Genomic DNA, 21613 nt, shown 5'->3' on the forward strand with positions numbered 1-21613 from the left:
CATTACTATAGTAACTCAAAAAAATGGAAGTTGGGCTCCACATTGGGCTGGTTACTAGTAATTACTAGTCTCGATCAAAGGTAGTAACTTACTATAATGCAGTTACTATACGAGGAATGGGGCACTTCCGCCGAGCACTGTTTTCATTCTTTCTCTTCTCCACTATGCTCACAAAGCAAATTGAACACAACTTTTTTTTTAATCTGCTTCCTTCTGTTAGTTAAGACCAAGCAAGGAACATCATCAGCTATCCAGAAATTTTCTATTTTATTCATTACTGCAAGGCTCAACAAAGAACATGTATCATAGCATACCATTGAAAATGTTACAGATTTTGATGTAATAATCTGTATTCACACAACCCCAGAAAACGAACTGTTAATATTTCCCCACCATACATTTAGGGGCATTTGCCTGTTTGTTTCTATTTTTTTTAAAAAAAAAGTGGCTTGCAAAGAATCAGGACCATTGGTGAGGTTGCAGCATAGAAGATGTACTCCAGCCTATATGCAAGTATCTGGTCAACTCAAGTTCAACACTAAATTGGCGCCAGAGAAGGGTCAACGGAATTCAGGAGGGTTAGAGTTGGAACACTTGTGGGAATGCAATGACTCTAAACCAGACATGTCAAACACAAGGCTCGGGGGCCGGATTCGGCCCGCGAAGTGGTTTCATGTGGCCCGCAAAGCCATCCTGGAAACAGTGAGGGAACGGCCCCCACTGCCTTGGCCCTGGCCCAGCGACCCTCCTTCTGCCAGAGACCCTCAGATCTGTCCCACTCCTGCCCAGGCCCCCATAGGCACCCTTGATGCGAACGATGTAGAGCTGGCCACGCCCACCCAGTAGGCCATATGCACTCTAGCCACGCCCACCCAGTAGGCCACGCCCACCCTGGCCATACCCACCCAGCCCCCTGAGGGCAACCGCAATGCTGATGCGGCCCTCAATGAAACTGAGTTTGACACCCCTGCTCTAAACTGATGATATGTTTAACTCCGCCCCCACCACCCCACCACCCCACGCTCTGCCTGCTGTTCTCCTACGGTACATGGCTTTGAGAATGGACCGTCCTGCTGGAAAGATGCCACTCTTTCCATTTTTATTTTGCTGTTGACAAATACTGCAGCTGAAACTCAAATACTCTGGCCACCAAATGAGAAGAGAGGACTCCTTGGAAAAGATCCTGATGCTGGGAAAGATTGAAGGCAAAAAGGAGAAGGGGACGGCAGAGGATAAGGTGTTCAGGTAGTGTATACTGCAACCAATTTTGGTCATCACACTACAAAAAAGATGTTGAGGCTTTGGAAAGAGTTCAGAGAAGAGCAACAAAAATGATCAAAGGCCTGGAGACTAAAACATATGAACAGCTGCAGGATTTGTGTTTGGCTGGTCTAAAGAAAAGAAAAAATAGGGGTGACACGATAGCGGTATTCCAGTATTTCCAGAATAAAAAGAAATATGCACATTTCTACCTCATATTACTGTCAGGGGCTCTGAAGGCTGCAAAGAAGATACTGGTGGGGTCTGTAAAGCTTATGGGACCATCTCCTACCCATCAGTAGACTTGTTCTAGTAGCTTCTTAACTGGAGAGCTGCTATAGTTTATACGTTGAGCAGTTTTTAAAGGCAGTTTAGAATGCCCAGTTACTAACTGGGACTGTTGAATAAGACTGCATGACACCAGTGGGGAAAAAGAGAGAAATGACGGACAGAAATCGATCAATGAAGCAAACCATTAATAAATCCCTCTATCCAAAATCTTGGGGAATCTGCTCTCAGTGGCAGGACTGGAAGATATTGGATTAAATGGGTGATTAGACTGATATGGGCAAAGCAGTTTCCAGGACCTTGGAAAAAGGGTTTCCTCTTGAGTTAAGTTAGCAAGCGCTTTTAGCCCACGGAAACAGCAAATGTCAGCAGATCAGTTTATTTTTGTCTCATTGCCTTTTGCCTCTAGGGACATGTCTTATTGGCAAATATACCCACTGCTGGCTGGTTGTTTGGAAGGCCCAGATCTGTTCTATACAAATATACACCAATGTACCAACAAATCAGAAGCAAATACTTGTCTGCAATCAGCTAGACCAGGGGTAGGCAACCTCGGCTCTTTTATGACTCATGGACTTCAACTCCCAGAATTCCTGAGCCAGCTTGGCTGGCTCAGGAATTCTGGGAGTTGAAGTCCATGAGTCATAAAAGAGCCAAGGTTGCCTACCCCTGAGCTAGACTGAAGCGGCATTCTCTGTGTTGTCCGTTCTCTGCTTCTCGGGAAGCAGAAAATCCCACAGGATTTCTGCTTTCTTCGGCTTCTAAAGAATCCAGTGGTTTTTCACTCTCAGAAAATTGATTCATGGGTATGGTTATTTTCCCCTGAACTGGGAACAAAGGCATATCCAGCCATACTACCTCGTAGCTAAACCAAAATATTAAAAATAACATTCTAAAGATCAGACAGTCTTAAGTCTGACTCATGGAAAATGGATTGTGTTGACCAGATCATCCCCTTCTTAGCTAATCAATCAGACAAATCTAGCAGTTGTCAGACAATGTAAGTGCCCTTTTTGCTTCCTGAGTACTTGTGTTTGGGCACATCTTTGGTCCTGATTTTATTTCCAACCATTGTTTCTTGACCAGCCCTTTGGTGCTTTGGAGAATAATTTGATGCCCTCTTCTTTGTGGCAGCCCCTCAAATACTGGAATACTGCCATCACGTCATCACCCCTATTTCCTCTTTTCTTTAGATTAGCCCACGGGTAGGCAACAGATCATGCCAGACAAATCTTATTACATTCTTTGACCAAGTGACAAAATTAGTGGACCAGAGGAATGCTGTAGATATAATTTACTTGGACTTCAGTAAGGCATTTGATAAAGTAGATCACAACCCACTACTTGATAAGATAGAAAAATGTGGGTTAGACAGCATCACCACCAGATGGATTCATAGCTGGCTGACAGGCCGTACTCAGCGTGTGGTCCTCAATGGAACTGCATCTACATGGAAGGAAGGGTGTAGTGGGGTGCCCCAGGGCTCTGTTCTGGGCCCAGTGCTCTTCAATATCTTCATTAACGATTTGGATGAGGGGATAGATGGGGAACTCATCAAATTTGCAGACGACACCAAGCTGGCAGGAATAGCCAATACTCCAGAAGATAGGCTTAAGATACAGAAGGATCTGGACAGACTCGAACACTGGGCACTATCTAACAAAATGAAATTCAATGGTGAAAAAAAGTAAGCTTCTGCATTTAGGCAGGAAAAATCAAATGCACAGGTATAGTATAGGTGGTACCTTGCTCAATAGTAGTAACTGTGAGAGGGATCTCAGAGTCCTAGTAGACAATCACTTAAATATGAGCCAGCAGTGTGCTGCAGCTGCCAAAAAAGCCAACACAGTGAAGTACTAACACCACTTTACAACGCTTTGGTAAGGCCACACCTGGAATACTGCATCCAGTTTTGGTCACCACGATGTAAAAAAGATGTCAAGACTCTAGAAAGGGTACAGAGAAGAGCAACAAAGATGATTAGGGGGCTGGAGGCCAAAACATATAGGGAACGGGTGCTGGAATTGGGTATGTGTAGTTTAATGAAGAGAAGAGTGAGGGGTGACATGATAGCAGTCTTCCAATATCTCAGGGGCTGCCACAAAGAAGAGAGAGTCAAGCTATTCTCCAAAGCACCTGAAAGCAGGACAAGAAGCAACGGATGGAAACTAGTCAAGGAGAAAAGCAACCTAGAACTAAGGAGAAACTTCCTGACAGTTAGAACAATTAACCAGTGGAACAACCTGCCTCCAGAGGTGGTGAATGCTCCAACAGTGGAGGTTTTTAAGAAGAGACTGGACAGCCATTTGCCTGAAATGGTATAAGGTTTCCTGTTTGAGCAGGGGGTTGGACTAGATGACCTCCAAGGTCCCTTCCTCCTCCTCCTCCTCCTCCTCCTCCTCCTCCTCCTCCTCCTCCTCCTCCTCCTCATCATCATCATTATTATTATTATTATTATTATTATTATTATTATTATTATTATTATTATTATTATTATTATTATTATTATTATTATTATTATTATTATTACCTTGGCTCTTTTATGACTCGTGGACTTCAAATCCCAGAGTTGAAGTCCACGAGTCATAAAAGAGCCAAGGTTGCCTACCCCTGGACTAGCCAAACCCAAATCCTCAGCTGTTCTTCATATGTTTTAGTCTCCAGGTAATAGATCATCTTAGTTGCTCTTTTCTGAACTCTTTCCAAAGTCTCAACACCTTTTTTGTAGTATGGTGACCAAAATTGGTTGCAGCAGTGTGCAGCCGCCGCCGCCAAAAAAGCTAATACAATCCTGGGTTGTATAAACAGAGGCATAGAATCAAGATCACGTACCGCTTTATAAAAATCCCTAGTAAGACCACACCTGGAATACTGCAACCAATTTTGGGTTTGGCTAGTAAAATGAAAAGAAGAAATAGGGGTGACATGATAGCAGTATTCCAGTATTTGAGGGGCTGCTACAAAGAAGAGGGCATCAAACTATTCTCCAAAGCACCAGAGGGCCAGACAAGAAACAATGGTTGGAAACTGACCAAAGAGAGAAGTAACCTGGAATTAACTTCCTAACAGTGTGGACAATTAACCAGTGGAACAGCTTGCCTCCAGAAATTGTGGGCGCTCCATCACTGGAGGTTTTTAAGAAGAGACTAGACCACAGGTCAGCAACCCGTGGCTCCGGAGCCGCATGTGGCTCTTTCAGCCGTCTCCTGTGGCTCCCAGTCCTCTGCCATGTGCAGTCCAAAAAGAAAAGTGGGACTAAAAAAGTTCAACCAATCAATTCAAATATGCAGGGTAGATGCATATCTCACCTTGGCTCCACTCTTCAGTCAAACCCTGTTCTGCACATGCGCGCATGTACGTGCATGTGCACACATTTTTTGCGGCTCCCAGTTTTTCCTTTTGTGAGGGAACCGGTTCTGAGTGGCTCTTTCACTGTTTCAGGTTGCTGACCCCTGATCTAGACAGTCACTTGTCTGAAATGGTATAGGTTCTCTTGCTTGTGCAGGAGGCTGGACTAGACCTCCAAGGTCCTTTCCAGCTCTATTCTATTCTATTCTATTCTATTCTATTCTATTCTATTCTATTCTATTCTATTCTATTCTATTCCAATCTGTTTTCTATTCTATTCTATTCTATTCTATTCTATTCTATTCTATTCTATTCTATTCTATTCTATTCTATTCTATTCTATTCTATTCTATTCTATTCTATTCTATTCTATTCTATTCCCAGCACCAGCACCATATATTCTATTCCTTTCTATTCTATTCTATTCTATTCTATTCTATTCTATTCTGTTCTGTTCTGTTCTGTTCTGTCTTGTCCTATCCTATCTTATCCATGTACCACAGAAGAACAGCAGGCAGAGCGTAGGGGTGAGGTGTGTGTGTGGGGTGGGTGGGTGGGTTTAAACATATCATCAGCTTAAAGTCATTGCATTCCCACAAGTGCTCCAACTCTAACCGATGACTTCCATGAGTTAGTTCAACCCTTTTTGAACCCAGCCAAACTTCTCGCTGGGACCACATTACTTAGTAGCATCTCATCTTGCAGAGTTTTCATGAAACCCTTTGAACATAGATTCTCAATCTCCATTATCTGTCTGTCTGTCTGCCTGCCTGCCTGCCTGCCTACCTACCTACCTACCTACCTACCTATCTATCTATCTACCTACCTACCTACCTATCTATCTATCTATCTATCTATCTATCTATCTATCTATCTATCTATCTATCTATCTCCAGAACAAGCAAACAAGTCAAACACTAGCTAATAATACCCAACAAAACCAATTACTTACCATTGTGAGAGTGAAGGGATGGCTTTCAAGAGAGGATACACTTGGACAGTGCAGAATGACATACTGAAATATATCAGACAAAGAAAATGAAAAAAAGAAGATAAAAAACAGGATAACAAACATTAAATGGGCTTGTTACTCCTAATGTTGGGCCGCTCATTCCACTGGAAAGTTCTTGCATATGATATTACTATACTACCATCTCTGTGGAAGTTATATTTGTGCTAGGACTGGAAACTCCAGCTGGCGCAGAAGGCAAGCATGGCCAGGTTGCTGAGAGAAGCACCAGCTGGCTGCACATTACACCTTTGTTGAAACAAATGCAATGACTTCCAATCACCAAGCCAGCCAAGTTCAAATTTTTGTTTATAATATGCAAGGTTCTAAACAGCTTGAAGCCCTGGTGATACAGTGGCTAGAATGCAGTATTGCAGGCAAACTCTGCCCACAGCCTGCAGTTCAATCTTCACGGAGATCCAGGTTGCTCAGGCTCCCATCCTTCCAAAATCAGTAAAATGGAGGACCCAGATTGTTGGGGGTGATATGCTAACCTTGTAAACCACCTGGAGTGCTATAAAATACTATGTATATAATTATATAAATTTAAGTGCTATTGTGATTGCTACTGAAGCCACCAGGTCTGGAAGGCAAACTGATTTGCTATTATAGATCTGGTCAGTTCTGCTGTATGTTCTACAACATTAGAAGACTCTCTACTAGGATTCATGAGGCACTCAGGAATTGTGTAATTCCTCAAATGGCATACCTTAACTCAGTTACCTACAATAGTAAGGAGCTATTACTGGATTACTAGCTGACTGGTTTAAATGGATTGAGGTATTTTTATTCACAGCCCTGACTAGGGACATAAGGATTTCTGCTAGGGATCTGGCTGGAGAAGACTTAGTTTCCTCACTGTGAGCAAAATTATAGTAGGACAAATGCTTGCAAGAACAAAGTCCAACTTTGTCTTTCTCTTCAAAAATCTGACTCACATTTTAAAACCATGAAGCCAACAGCACTATCTCTTTTCACAGGAAAAAAACAAACATTACACATTGTCCATAACATGGAGCTCACCTGTACCACATCTTGAACTGACTATGCATCTACATAATACTACTGGAGCTCCTGGTCAATCCAAGAAGTGCTGCACAGCACAAAACATCCTGCCCAAGCAGCTTATTTAGTACAAGCATGTAGAACCAGGTCCTGGCTACCACATCCTTTTTCAGAAAGATGTACAACATCCAACTATTTATAATTTTATCCCAAAATGTTTTATCATTGATGCAAATCTAAAACTATCCCGGTAAAGCAGGCATATTAAACTGCTGGCCAGCCAGCTGGCCGGATATATCACGCCAAAACCGCGCCCGCCCCATTGCCGGCAATGGGGAAAAAGTCGCGATATGTTGCTCGGCGTCATGTGACGCTGCGAGTTTGACATGCCTGCTGTAAAGAAAGCAGTTGAATATAAGTTGCAAGTCCTGCATTGAAGAAGATTTGGAATATCAACTGATTACTAACTCACCTGTCCAGCTCTTGCCTTAAAGTCTTCCTTCACCATCTGTATTTCAAGGACATCACACGGATGGTGGATAACCGCAGTCAGTGTGACGGGTTTATAGCTGCTGTAGATATAACGGTACAGTCTTTCCACACAATATAAGCATAATGGTCCGGAGATCCAGAGCCAAGTCTGAAGATCAGAAATAAAAGCAATTATTTTTTTTCTGGAAAAGTCTGCCAGCAAGACTTAGTTGGCGATTTTAACTCAATATGTGCAACCCAAACCAGTACGAGAAGGGATGAATGGGATGGGTTAACTTTGGGGGATAGACTTTCAAGCCAGCAAGTTGTCATATTGATTTTTTTCATTTAAAAATATGACAGAAAAACTCAACAAACAGATCCTAGGAATGGTTGAAACATAGATTATTTCTGTGGATTCCTTGGTGCTCTCTGAGCTTGATGGTTTTCTTGCAGACGCTTCATTACCAAACTAGGTAAAATCGTCCGTGTTAGCACCAAGCTTAGAGAGCTCCAGGGACCTCACCGTTCAATTACGAGCTACAAATATTTTCTTCTATTGCTGGATTGTTTCTTAAAGTGTATTAATCAACTGTGCTTCTCTACCTTTTTCATTTAAGAAAAACTTACATTTATACCAGCACCAAATTCCTTGAACAGAGAAGTTTACAGGTAGTCCTTGACTTACGACCACAATTGAGCCCAAAGTTTTGCTAAATGAGTCATTTGTTAAGGGAGTTTGGCCCCATTTTACGACCTTTCTTGCCACAGTGGTTGAGGGAATCACTGCAGTTGTTAAGTTAGTAACATGGTCGTTAAGCGAAACTGGCTTCCCCATTGACTTTGCTTGTCAGAATGCGATCAACTTATGACCACAATTGAGTCCAAAATTTCTGTTGTTATGGAAGACATTTCTGAAGTGAGTTTTGCCCCGTCCTCTGACATTTCTTGCCCGAGTTGTTAAGTGAATCACTGCAGTTGATAAGTTAATAACAACCTGGTTGTTAAGTGAATCTGGCTTCCCCATTGACTTTGCTTTTCAGAAGGTCAGAAAAGGGGATCACGTGACCTTGGGACACCGCAGTGGTCATGAACAGGAGTCAGTTGCCAAGCATCTGAATTTTGGTCACATGACCATGGGGATGATGCAACAGCCGTAAATATGAAAAACAGTCATAAGTCACTTTTCCCAGTGCCATTGTAACTTCACGCGGTCAGTAAACGAACTGTTGTAAGTTAAGAACTACTTGTATTTCCCAAGCAATTTATGGGATGCCCAGGGGTCTATGCAATTATCATCCTTCCAAGATGATGAGAAGACTCCTGCGAGTCCCTTGGACTGCAAGGTGATCAAACCGGTCAGTCCTAGAGGAGATCAACCCTGACTGCTCTTTAGAAGGCCAGATCCTGAAGCTAAAACTCCAAATACTTTGGCCACCTAATGAGAAGGAAGGACTCACTGGAGAAGAGCCTAATGCTGGGAAAGGTTGAGGGCAAGAGAAGAAGGCGATGACAGAGAATGAGGTGGCTGGATGGAGTCACTGAAGCAGTAGGCGTGAGCTTAAATGGACTCCAGAAGATGGTAGAGGACAGGAAGGCCTGGAGGAACGTTGTCCATAGGGTCGCGATGGGTTGGACACGACTTCGCAGCTAACAACAACAAGATGATAAGAAAAGAAAGAGGGTTGAAGTCCACAAGTCTTAAAGTTGGCAAGTATGAAGACCCCCGAGATAGAGATAGATAGATAGATGATAGATAGATAGATAGATAGATAGATAGATAGATAGATAGATAGATAGATAGATATGGGATGGGCACAGAGCTTCTTTTCAAGAGCTCTGTGCTAATGCAAGTATAATATTTTTTTTAAAAAAGTTACAGGTAAATACAACTTCACCCACTTTACAAAGTAAATAAAATCTTATCGCTTCGATCAGAGTTGCTGGCTGGGGAACTTGGGGAGCTGAAGTCCACACATCTTAAAAGTCGCCAAAATTAAGAAACATTAACTTAGGGAATAACTGATGCCCATTAAGCTCAGATTTAGCTTTTATTTATTCAATTTCTGTAGTTGCCCATCTCAATCCAATTGACTCTTGTCTATTGTGCTAACAACCTCTTAAGCTTACGGCGAGATTCAAGAGAAGCCAGCTGAATTGTTTTTAAGTGCACACCTAAAAACACAATCCATTTATCTGACAAATTTGAAACAGCTTTTATTAGTTAATGCTCAATGTTCAGCAGGCAGTGTCGCCTTGTCAAATGTATGCTTAGTTGCAAGCCTGGATTTGCATTTTTCAGTACATTATACATGAGCAGCTCATGGCCTCTATTGACTACTCCATGCTAAGACTGTCAGACAGGTGCGACAGTCGTAGTTTAGTCCTGGTTTATTTCTTTTATATCGTTCATACATCCTGAGTGTGTACACTTGACGAATATGTAATGCATATTTTAGTTTTAGACTTGTGTTTGGAATGCCTTCCTGTCTCATACCAGATCTCTTCAACACCACAAATTACACCTGTCTAAATTTGGAACTCAGCCTGCATGACAACTCTCTTTTCCCTCCCAGGTGCTTAGTTGCAAACATTTTAATAGCTTGTTCCCTGTCAACTTGGAATATTTATGAACGTTTGGAGCTTTTCACACCACAAGGGCCAACCGGTAGAAGAAGCAGTATTGCCAGCAGCATAATACAGCACAGATGCTCACACAAACCTCAGGGAAATAGGCTTGGAATTTGGGCTCTTCTGCACAAGCAAAGTTGCTTTTCAGAAGCGGTTGCAGCTCCATCAATGGTCCTGGGAAACGCTCTACGGCACTTCCTGCGAGAGACGATTTGAAGCCACTTTCCAATGGAATGTCTTTTTCAGCGGTCCCATTGGGATCGAAACACCCAGGGGGGTGCTCTTTGAGGTTACTCTGGTATTTCAGAACTCCTCTGCAGAAATAAAAACAAACAAACAAAAAGAAAGTGAGGCAAATCTGGTCACCACGGCACAAAGCAGATGCTGAGAGACCTAGAAATGGCACAGAGCAGAGCAACAAAATTGATTAGAACTCTGGAGGCTAAATCGTAGATTTATACGATTTAGCCCAGCCTATCAAAGAGAAGGAATAGAGGGGACATGATAACTGACTTCCAGTACTTGAGGAGCTGTCAGAGAAGAGAGGATTGACTCAATCTCCAAAGCACCAGAGGGCAGGACAAGAAACAATGGGTGGAAGCTTGTTAAAGAGAGATCCAGCCTTAGAAGTAAAGAGAAATTATCTGACAGTGAGAAGAATTAATGAATGGAATAGATTGCCTTTCAGGTTGTGGCTGGCTCCATCACTGGAGGTTTTCAGAAATAGACCGGACAACCATTTGGCCAGGATGGTATAAGACTCCTGCCTTGAGCAGCACCTCTGAGGTCCCTTCGAACCCCATGATTCCATGTTATAAAACATAGAATCTCTACTTGAAAAACTCTTGAGGTCCTTTCGAACCACATGATTCTATGTTATTGAGGGGCTGCCGCAAAGAGGAGGGGGTCGAGCTATTCTCCAAAGCACCAGAGGGCAGGACAAGAAGCAACGGATGGAAACTCATCAAGGAGAGAAGCAACCTAGAATTAAGGAGAAACTTCCTGACAGTGAGGACAATCAACCAGTGGAATAGCTTGCCCCCAGAAATCGTGGGCGCTCCATCACTGGAGATTTTAAAGAAGACACTAGACAGTCACTTGTCTGAGATGGCATAGGTCCTCCTGCTTAAGCAGGGGGCTGGACTAGAAGACCTCCAAGGTCCCTTCCAGCTCTATTCTATTCTTATATAAACAGAATCTCTACTTGAAAAACTCAAGCTGGACCACATCAAGGGACTGTTTTGCGCAGCCCAGAAGATGATTGAAGAAATACAGGTAGTCCTTGACGTATGACCATAATTGAGCCCAAGGTTTATGTTGTTAAGTGAGACATTTGTTAAGTGAGTTTTGCCCCACTTTGTGACCTTTCTAGCCATAGTTGTTAAGTGAAGCTGGCTTCCCCATTCACTTTGCTTGTAAGGAGGTAGCAAAACCTGTTCACACGGCCCTGGGACTCTGCAACCATCATAAATATGAACCAGTTGCCAAGCATCGAAATTTTGATCACATAACCACAGGGAAGGCTACAATGGTCGTTAAGTGTGAAAAGTGGTCATAATTCCCTTTTTTGAAGTGCCATTGTGACAGTCACTAAACGAAGTGATGGTTGTAGGTCGAGGACAACCTGTTATAGAAGCCTTTTGGAATTAAATGGCAATTCAAAGCAGAAACTTCTTTAATTCATTCTCATATTGGGGTGTTCTTCCAGAGATGGGACGCACTGAAACGCAAAATGCAGCCAGAAATTAGCTGTGATCAAATGTTGTTAAATGAATTATTTGTCATGATTTTCCTCCCCTCCCACGCACTCATCTACACAATTTAAATCTAATTATATTCAGGAGTTAAGTTCTGAGGTTTGCTAAGAGTCCTCCTCACAAATGCAGATGCAAATAACGATAGTTTTCTTTATGAATTCCCCTCAGCAAAATCTAAACGACACAACCACATATGTTTTTGCTTCCATAATGATTTCTCTGGGACTCCATTTTGAAAAATTATTCTCGCTCGTTTAGGAAAAAAATAAAAACCAAAGACAGGACGAGGGAAGTAAATTCATTTTCTCATCCTGTTACTTTGATCCTAAAGCTTGATTGATATCCCCTGACTGGGCAACTTGGAGACTGTTAACAAAAAAAAAAACCCACCCTAAAACCGAAAGAAAGCAAACAAATGCAGAGGTGAAATTAACAATCTTGTTTCTCTTTCTTGTAATTGCGCTGAGTGCTGTGCTTGTTTTTAATTATCTTTATTTACAACAGTCCCCTCTTACAAAACCATAGCCCTCTGCTTTAACCATGCAGAACTTCTTCCTCCTCTTTAAAAAAAAAACAAAAACCAAGCAAAAGGCATATAATATAGGCGGCAAACACGTAACATTTTATTCATTTTTACGGTGACAGGAGGCCTGGTAATTTCCACATGGAATGTTGTGCTTTAAAAAAAAGAAAAAAATAAGAATAAGAAAAAAAATCAGCAAAAACACCGTACTTCACTGAAACAAAAGGGGCCAATTTCGGTTTTTGCAGCAATAATATTTCTAGGAACCATGCTGTTCCGCCAGCTTTGGAGGCATGTTTTTATTAAAAGAAAGGTACCCACGCTTCAAAATTGCAATCAGAAATCAGAAAGGAGAGGGAAGTGCAAGGGGAAAAAAAAAGCTGGTTCTGCCCCAAGATACAGTACATACGAATAGTTTAAAATGAGGGAGAGGCTGAGCGAGGTATAAAAACTCTTTCCATCTTTTGCCTTTTATCCACAACCCCCTCAAAAGTCCTTCAGCTAACCTACAATGCAGAACCCCCGAAGCAGCGCTTGCAGGAACATTACATTGGCCATTAAATCTTATCCTCCTCCCTTAAAGGGGGTGGAAATCATTGCCGCAGTGAGTATCACTAAAGAGAGTTTGCCTGCTTCTGCGTTTAACTCTTTGCAGCCAGAAAAAATAAGTCCCTTCATTTTTTAAAAAAAGAAAGAAAGAAAACCCACTCTCTTCCACCAACATTGTGCCAATATTTTTTCTTTCTTTGTTTTCAACAGGTAGAATACAAAATATAGAATATCAAGAGTTGGAGGAGACCTTGACGTTCTTCTAGTCCAGGGGTAGGCAACCTGGGCTCTTTTATGACTCGTGGACTTCAACTCCCAGAATTCCTGAGCCAGCCACGCTGAGGGGAAAGGGAGAGGTTTCCAAGCTGAGCCATGCTGGCTCAGGAATTCTGGGAGTTGAAGTCCACGAGTCATAAAAGAGCCAAGGTTGCCTACCCCTGACTTAGGGCAACATCAGTAATGCATCAAAAACAACTGGTTGAGGCTGCGTAGGTTCCCTTCCTCTTTTTTTTTAAAACCTTTTATAAACCTTTCATTTTTCTCTTCTTCCCAGTTCCCGAGTCTCTCTGATCATTTGTTCCCTGCGTAAGATCCATGATGGGGGAAAGTTTCTGCTTTTGAACATGTGGTTTCTAATTACTCTGTGTTTTCCCTCCCTCGTTTTTTTTCCCTTCCCCCTCCTTCAGCTGCTCTGGCTATGTCTCAACGTGGGATTGTTTTGGAAAACTTTCCGACTCTATTATTGTGAACCGCAGTATTACTATTTGCATCAGATGCTGGGGGTAAGTGATGCAGGAGCTGGCTCAGGAATTCTGGGAGTTGAAGTCCACGAGTCATAAAAGAGCCGAGTTTGCCTACCCCTGTTCTAGTCCAAACCCCCTAGTCAAATAGGAGACTCTATACCAGGGGTCTCCAACCCCTGATCTGTGGACCGATACTGGTCCACGGCTCTGTTGGAAACCGGGCCGTGCAAGCAATAGGGGAGAGCGGGAAGCTTCGTTTGTGCATGCACAGAACTAGGTTGCGTGCACGGAATCATCCCCCCCCCAACATCAATGGCTCCACCGTGGCCTCTGCCGCCAGTCCATGGAGCCAGAAAGATTGGGGGCCTCTGTTTTATACCATTCCGGATAAATGGCTGTCCAGTCTCTTCTTTAAAAATTTCAGGGATGAAGCAGCCTGGAGACTTCTGGAGATTAATTGTTCTCACCGTCAGGAAATTTCTCCTGAGTTCTAGGTTGCTTCTCTCCTTGATTTGTTTCCATCTATTGCTTCTTGTCCTGCCTCCAGGTGTTTTGGAGAATAGGTTGACACCCTCTTCTTTGTGTCAGCCTCTTAGATATTGGAACACTGCTATTATGTCACCCCTACTCCTTCTCTTCTTTAGAAGAGACATACCCAGTTCCTGCATTGTATGTTTTAGCCCCCAGTCCCCTAATCATCTTAGTTGCTTTGCAGGTGTTAGTTTGTTCTCACCACCATATTTATTTATTTATTTATTTATTTATTTATTTATTTATTTATTTATTTAATTTATATACCGCCCTTCTCCCGGAGGACTCAGGGCGGTGAACAGGGCAATACATAAAAACTAGATACATATTCCCATATCATTTTGCCCCCAGGTTCCTGGAACACACATACTTATGAAAACTCCATATAGGATTCTGTTCAGAGGCATCTAGGACACCCCTATGTTTGTAGCTTCCCAGCAAATCAACTCAGTTGGGGGGATGGTCCAAATTAACAACGAGCAGAGAAGGCAAATGAGGGCAGGGCCACTGAGGGTAAAGCGAGCAGAACGAAAGCAATTGTACCAAAGCAATTTCGGATGTGGCTAAAGATCAAGAGTGAACTACGTTTATGTGTCCCCTTTATAAACTCACGTTGCTACATTCCAGTCTTCTATGTTCAAATTGTTTTCAAACAATAAGCACCAAAGAAGTCAGGAGGGTAATAAACAGACTGCAATGAAGCTGAAAGGAGAAATTTCCTAATAGTGAGAACAATTAACCAGTGGAGCAGCTTGCCTTAAGAAGTTGTGGGTGCTTCATCAGTGAAAGCTTTTAAGAAGAGCTGCTTGTCTGAAATGGTATAGAACAGGGGTAGGCAACCTTTTATGACTCGTGGACTTCAACTCCCAGAATTCCTGAGGCAGCCATGCTGAGGGGAAAGGGAGAGGTTTCCATGCTGAGCCATGCTGGCTCAGGAATTCTGGGAGTTGAAGTCCATGAGTCATAAAAGAGCCAAGGTTGCCTATCCCTGGTATAGGGTCTTCTGCTTGAGTAGGGGGTTGGACTAGAAGACCTCCGAGGCCCCTTCCAACTTTATTATCCTGTATTCTGTACCTGTATAAATAGGGGTTCTGGAATTTCTGAGCTGAGCTTAGGAGACACCTTTGCATGCACAACTCTCTGTCTCTTCCACAGTCTTGACAAATACTGCCACTCCTCAAAGTATAAAATCCTAAAATCCAAACAGAAAGCCCCGTTTTCTGTCTCTGCATGAGTCCTTGACCATCCATTTCTCACTTAAATGTCACAGTCTGGTGAGCAGGCCCATTCCAGCAACTGGTTTATACTGAATTTTTTAGCCCAAAGAAAATGGAGATGTGTGTGTGTGTGTGTATACACACACATATATACACATATATACATACACACATACATACATACATATATATACATCTTGAGTATTTTGAACACCTTGCCGGCCCAAATACGGGCCAAATCTTTTTTCTTTGTTTGTTTTGCTTGTATCAGCCCAAACTCAGCCCGTCCACAGGAGGTAGTCACAACTGCGACAATCATTATTTGTGTAAATATTTGGATTGCTAACAAAGAATTAAAGGGAGACTAATACAGCTATTTCAAGCTTATTTGCTCTCATCAGTCAGCCACACCCTTCTGAGATTCGAACCTGGGCTGCTTTGCACATTAGTCAGTTGTTTTAAACTCTAGGCCACAGGCTCTTTCTCACTTTGTCAGCTGCATCGGGGAGGGAAGAGGCAGGGGAGATATGTCGAGTATTTTGAACACCTTGCTGGCCCAAATATACACACACATATACACATATACCCCCTTCATGGATTACTGCCTTGTCGTGGCGAAGGGGCTTGTGTAATTCAATGAAGCTATGAGCTATGCCGTGCAGGGCCACCCAAGATGGAAAGGTCATAGCAGAGAGTTCTGACAAAACGTGATCCACTGGAGAAGGAAATGGCAACCCACTCCAGTATCTTTGCCATGAAAACCCTATGGACAGTACCAAAATGCAAAACGATATGACGCTGGAAGATGAGCCCCTCAGGTCGGAAGGCGTCCAATATGCTACTGGGGAAGAGCAGAGGGCTAGTACTAGTAGCGCCAGAAAGAATGAAGTGACTGGGCCAAAGCCGAAAGGACGTGGTCAAACAAGAGATGACAAGACTGAACATCGACATCTTAGGTATCAGCGAACTAAAATGGACAGGAATGGGTGAATTTAATTCAGATGACCATCAGGTATACTACTGCGGACAAGAATCCCTCAGAAGAAACGGAGTAGCCTTCATAGTCAATAAAAGAGTAGGAAAAGCAATACTGGGATACAATCCTCAAAATGACAGAATGATCTCAGTTCGAATCCAAGGCAAACCATTCAATATCACAGTAGTCCAAGTCTATGCCCCAACCATTGGTGCTGAAGAGGATGAAATTGACCGGTTCTATGAAGCTCTACATCACCTTATAGAACTAACACCAAAAAATGATGTCCTTATCATCATGGGGGATTGGAATGCTAAAGTAGGAAGCCAAAAGATAACTGGAATAACAGGCAAGTTTGGCCTTGGAGTACAAAATGAAGCAGGGCACAGGCTGATAGAATTTTGTCAAGAGAATACGATGGTCATAGCAAACATTCTTTTCCAACAACCCAAGAGACGGCTCTACACATGGACATCACCAGACGGTCAACACAGAAATCAGATTGACTATATGCTCTGCAGCCAAAGATGGAGAAGCTCTATACAGTCAGTAAAAACAAGACCAGGAGCTGACTGTGGCTCAGACCATGAGCTTCTCCTTGCAAAGTTTAAGCTTAAACTGAAGAAAGTAGGGAAAAGCACTAGGCCACTCAGGTATGAATTAAATCATATCCCTGTTGAATATACAGTAGAGGTGACAAATAGTTTTAAGGAATTAGATCTGATAGACAGAGTGCCTGAAGACAGAGGTTCGCAACATTGTACAAGAGGTAGCAACTAAAACCATCCCAAAGAAAAAGAAATGCAAGAAAGCAAAATGGCTGTCTGAGGAAGCTTTGCAAATAGCTGAGGAAAGGAGGGAAGCGAAAGGCAAGGGAGAAAAAGAAAGATACGCCCAATTAAATGCAGAATTCCAGAGAATAGCTAGAAGAGATAAGAATGCCTTCTTAAATGAACAGTGCAAAGAAATAGAAGAAAACAATAGAATAGGGAGGACCAGAGATCTCTTCAAGAAAATTGGAGAGAGGAAGGGAATGTTTCATGCAAAAATGGGCATGATAAAGGACCAAAATGACAGGGACCTAACAGAGGCAGAAGAGATTAAGAAGAGGTGGAAAAATTACACAGAAGAACTATACAAGAATGAGCTTAATGTCCCTGATAATCACAATGAGGTGGTCACTGACCTCGAGCCAGACATCCTAGAATGTGAAGTGAAGTGGGCCTTAGAAAAGCTGAGCAACAACAAAGCTAGTGGAGGTGACAGTATTCCAGCTGAGCTATTCAAAATCTTAAAAGACAATGCAGTAAAAGTGCTACACTCAATTTGCCAGCAAATTTGGAAAACTCAACAGTGGCCACAGGATTGGAAAAGATCATTTTACATTCCAATTCCTAAGAAAGGCAGTGCCAAAGAATGTTCAAACTATCACACCATTGCACTCATTTCACATGCCAGTAAAGTTATGCTTAAAATCCTACAAGCTAGACTCCAGCAGTATGTGGATCGAGAACTACCAGAAGTACAGGCAGGATTTCGAAGAGGCAGAGGAACTAGAGATCAAATTGCCAACATACACTGGATCATGGAGAAAGCTAGAGAGTTCCAGAAAAACATCTACTTCTGCTTCATTGACTATGCCAAAGCCTTTGATTGTGTGGATCACAACAAACTGTGGCAAGTTCTTAAAGAGATGGGAGTACCAGACCATCTTATTTGTCTCTTGAGAAACCTATATGCAGGTCAAGAAGCAACAGTGAGAACTGCACATGGAAGCAATGATTGGTTCAAAATTGGGAAAGGAGTCTGGCAAGGCTGTATACTGTCACCCTGCCTATTTAACTTATATGCAGAGCACATCATGAGAAAGGCAGGGTTAGATGAATCAAAAGTTGGAATTAAGATTGCCAGGAGAAATATCAACAACCTAAGATATGCAGATGATACCACTCTAATGGCAGAAAGTGAAGAAGAACTAAAAAGCCTCTTGTTGCAGGTGAAGGAGAGTGCAAAACCTGGGTTGAAACTTAACATTAAGAAAACCAAGATCATGGCAACTGGCCCTCTCAATTCCTGGCAAATAGATGGGGAAGAAATGGAGGTAGTGACAGATTTTATTTTCCTGGGCTCCAAGATCACCGCAAATGGGGACTGTAGCCAAGAAATTAAAAGACGCTTGCTCCTGGGGAGGAAAGCCATGGCAAATCTAGACAGCACACTAAAAAGCAGAGACATCACCCTGTCAACAAAAGTGCGTATAGTCAAGGCTATGGTCTTCCCAGTTGCAATGTGTGGCAGTGAAAGTTGGACCGTAAAAAAGGCTGAGCACCAAAAGAATTGAGGCCTTTGAACTCTGGTGCTGGAGAAGACTCCTGCGAGTCTCTTGGACTGCAAGGCGATCAAACTGGTCAGTCCTAGAGAAGATCAACCCTGACTGCTCTTTAGAAGGCCAGATCCTGAAGTTGAAACTCAAATACTTTGGCCACCTAATGAGAAGGAAGGACTCACTGGAGAAGAGCCTCATGCTGGGAAAGGTTGAGGGCAAGAGAAGAATGGGACGATAGAGAAGGAGGTGGCTGGATGGAGTCACTGAAGCAGTAGGTGTGAGCCTAAATGGACTCCAGAAGATGGTAGAGGACAGGAAGGCCTGCAGGAACATTGTCCATGGGGTCGCGATGGGTTGGACACGACTTCGCAGCTAACAACAATACACATACACACACAAACACACACACATATAAAGGACTACCTCCTCATTACAGGTAGTCCTTGACTTGTGACCACAACTGAACCCAAATTTTTTGTTGCTAAGTGAGACAGTTGTTACATGAGCTTTATTCCATTTTACAATGTTTTTGCCACAGTTGTTAAGTGAATTACTGCAATTGTTATGTGAGTTGTTAAGTGACTCTGGCTTCCCCATTGACTTTGCTTGTCAGAAGGTCGCAAAAGGGGATCACGTGACCCCGGGACACTGCGACCGTCATAAACGTGAGTCAGTTGCCAAGCAGCCGAATTTTGATTACGTGACCATGGGGATGCTGCAGTGGTCATAAGTATAAAAAAAATGGTCCTTTTTCTAGTGCCGCTGTAACACTGAATGGTCACTAAATGAATAGTTGCAAGTCATGAACTACCTGTGCAGTTGTGAAGTTGTGACAATCATAAAATGGGTAGTAAATTCTGCTTTTCAGCAAAAACATAAATTGTGGTCATGTGAGCACAGGACACTGCAACAGATGTAAATGGGGAAGGTTGCTGAGCATCCAAAAGGTGGTCACGTGATCACAAGGAGTGGCGGGGCCAGCCATTGGAATTCAGAACGGACTTGTGTGTATGTTTAGGGAGGACTCCATTGTGAGTTTAAACAGTCACTAAATGACCGATCATAAGTCAAAGACTACTTCTAACAAGGACTTGCACATTTTGGTTAAAGATCAGAACTGCCTGGTTCCATAAGCTACTTTCCAGAGGAAATGACAGGGAAAGTAATTTAAGATAGATATTTTTATATTGCAATTATTTAAGGAGAATCCCCAGACACTGAAGTGGTAATTATATTCCACTTCAATATCTTCATGAGGTAGAAGTTGGGATTAAATAATTTTCAGTTCTGCAGTGCTTCATCTTCTGTTTAAGAAGAATACATATACTTACGTGGTTCCCCTTTAAATATTAAAATTTAGGACTTATACAGAGGAGATGGGGCTTCCCTCTTCATTATTCCACCCTCAATCTATCTCGCTACACAAGAAAGATCTGAAAACCAGCTGCTTCCCTTTTGGAATCTGACTTGCCCCAAATTCTAGATTAGGGCTAGAAAGAGACATTTCCACTGTGTTTCTTCTTGTCATGCAATTTGAGGTCATGTGATTATCATTTATGACCTTCCCAGATGGCTTCTAATAAGCGAGGTCCATGGGAGAAGTGGGATTTGCTTAACATGGAGGTCCCCAACCCCTGGGCCATGGACCAGTACCGGGCCGTGGCATGCCAGCAACCGGTCCGCACAAACAAGCAAAGCTCCATCAGCGAAATGCAGGCAGCACACAAACCCACGCACCCTCTGGTGCGTGGAAAAACCTCTCTCCACGGAACTGGTCCCTGGTACCCAAAAGGTTGGGGACCACTGGCTTAACAAGATGTGATTCCGTTAACAAGTGTAGTATCACTTCACAACTATGGCAAAAAAAAAGACCATTAACCTGGGTGCGACCCACATAACAATCCGCCTTGCTTCGCAACAAAAATTATGGTTCCAATTGTAGCCCTAAGTCAAGGACTACGTGTAATTTCTTTTTAGAAACTTCTTCCAAAGGAGAGAATTGGAGAGAAAGGATCGTGGATGGAGTGGGATAGTCTTGCACTTGCACCTTAGTTATAAGGTGGCTTAAGGGGGATTAGAAATACAGATTGTAAGGACCTGCCTCTGTTTCTCTACCAAGAAAGCAGAAACTGGCATCATTTCAAAAGGAACTTTTATTGGCAGATACAGAATGCAGGAAAATTAGGCAGGACCTAAAAGCGATGCAGAGAGCTGGTTTGGTGCATTGGTTAGGGCACCAGGCTAGAAACTAGGAGACCATGAGTTCTAGTCCTGCCTTAAAAACTAGATGGGAGATTTTGGATCAGTCATTCCCTTTCAGCCCTAGGAAGAAAGCAAGGGAAAACCACTTCCAAAAGAGACTTTTTCTTTCAGTCATCAGGAATTAACACCGATTCAAGGAGGGAGGGAGGGAGGGAGGGAGGGAGGGGAAGGAAGGAAGGAAGGAAGGAAGGAAGGAAGGAAGGAAGGAAGGAAGGAAGGAAGGGAGGGAGGAAGGAAGGAAGGAGGGAGGGAGGAATGATGGGGAGAAAAAGAAAGAGAGAGAGAGAGAGAGAGAAGGGAAGGGAGAGAGAGGAATGGAAGGAAGGAAGGAAGGAAGGAAGGAAGGAAGGAAGGAAGGAAGGAAGGAAGGAAGGAAGGGAGGGAAGGAGGGAGGGAGGGAGGAAGGAAGGAAGGAAGGAGGGAGGGAGGAATGATGGGGAGAAAAAGAAAGAGAGAGAGAGAGAGAGAAGGGAAGGGAGAGAGAGGAATGGAAGGAAGGAAGGAAGGAAGGAAGGAAGGAAGGAAGGAAGGAAGGAAGGAAGGAGGGAGGGAGGAATGATGGGGAGAAAAAGAAAGAGAGAGAGAGAGAGAGAGAAGGGAAGGGAGAGAGAGGAATGGAAGGAAGGAAGGAAGGAAGGAAGGAAGGAAGGAAGGAAGGAAGGAAGGAAGGAAGGAAGGAAGGAAGGAAAGAAGGAAAGAAAGAAGATGGAGCAGGAG

The 21613-nt window shown here is 43.0% G+C and overlaps 1 protein-coding gene across 1 annotated transcript in view; it reads right to left on the bottom strand.

Annotated features, from left to right (window-relative positions):
• Positions 1-21613, bottom strand: part of NOX4 (NADPH oxidase 4) — a gene marked incomplete at its 5' end in the record, with an annotated part of 138434 nt that overhangs the window by 75662 nt on the left and 41159 nt on the right. Inside the window, 3 exons of the mRNA XM_083362136.1 lie at positions 5849-5911; positions 7383-7550; positions 10104-10326. Coding sequence (XP_083218262.1) covers positions 5849-5911; positions 7383-7550; positions 10104-10326 — 454 coding nt within the window. The remainder of the gene's footprint in view (positions 1-5848; positions 5912-7382; positions 7551-10103; positions 10327-21613) is intronic.

This window comes from Vipera ursinii (assembly GCF_947247035.1).
Source record: "Vipera ursinii genome assembly, chromosome: 4".
In the NCBI taxonomy this organism is placed as follows: domain Eukaryota; kingdom Metazoa; phylum Chordata; class Lepidosauria; order Squamata; family Viperidae; genus Vipera; species Vipera ursinii.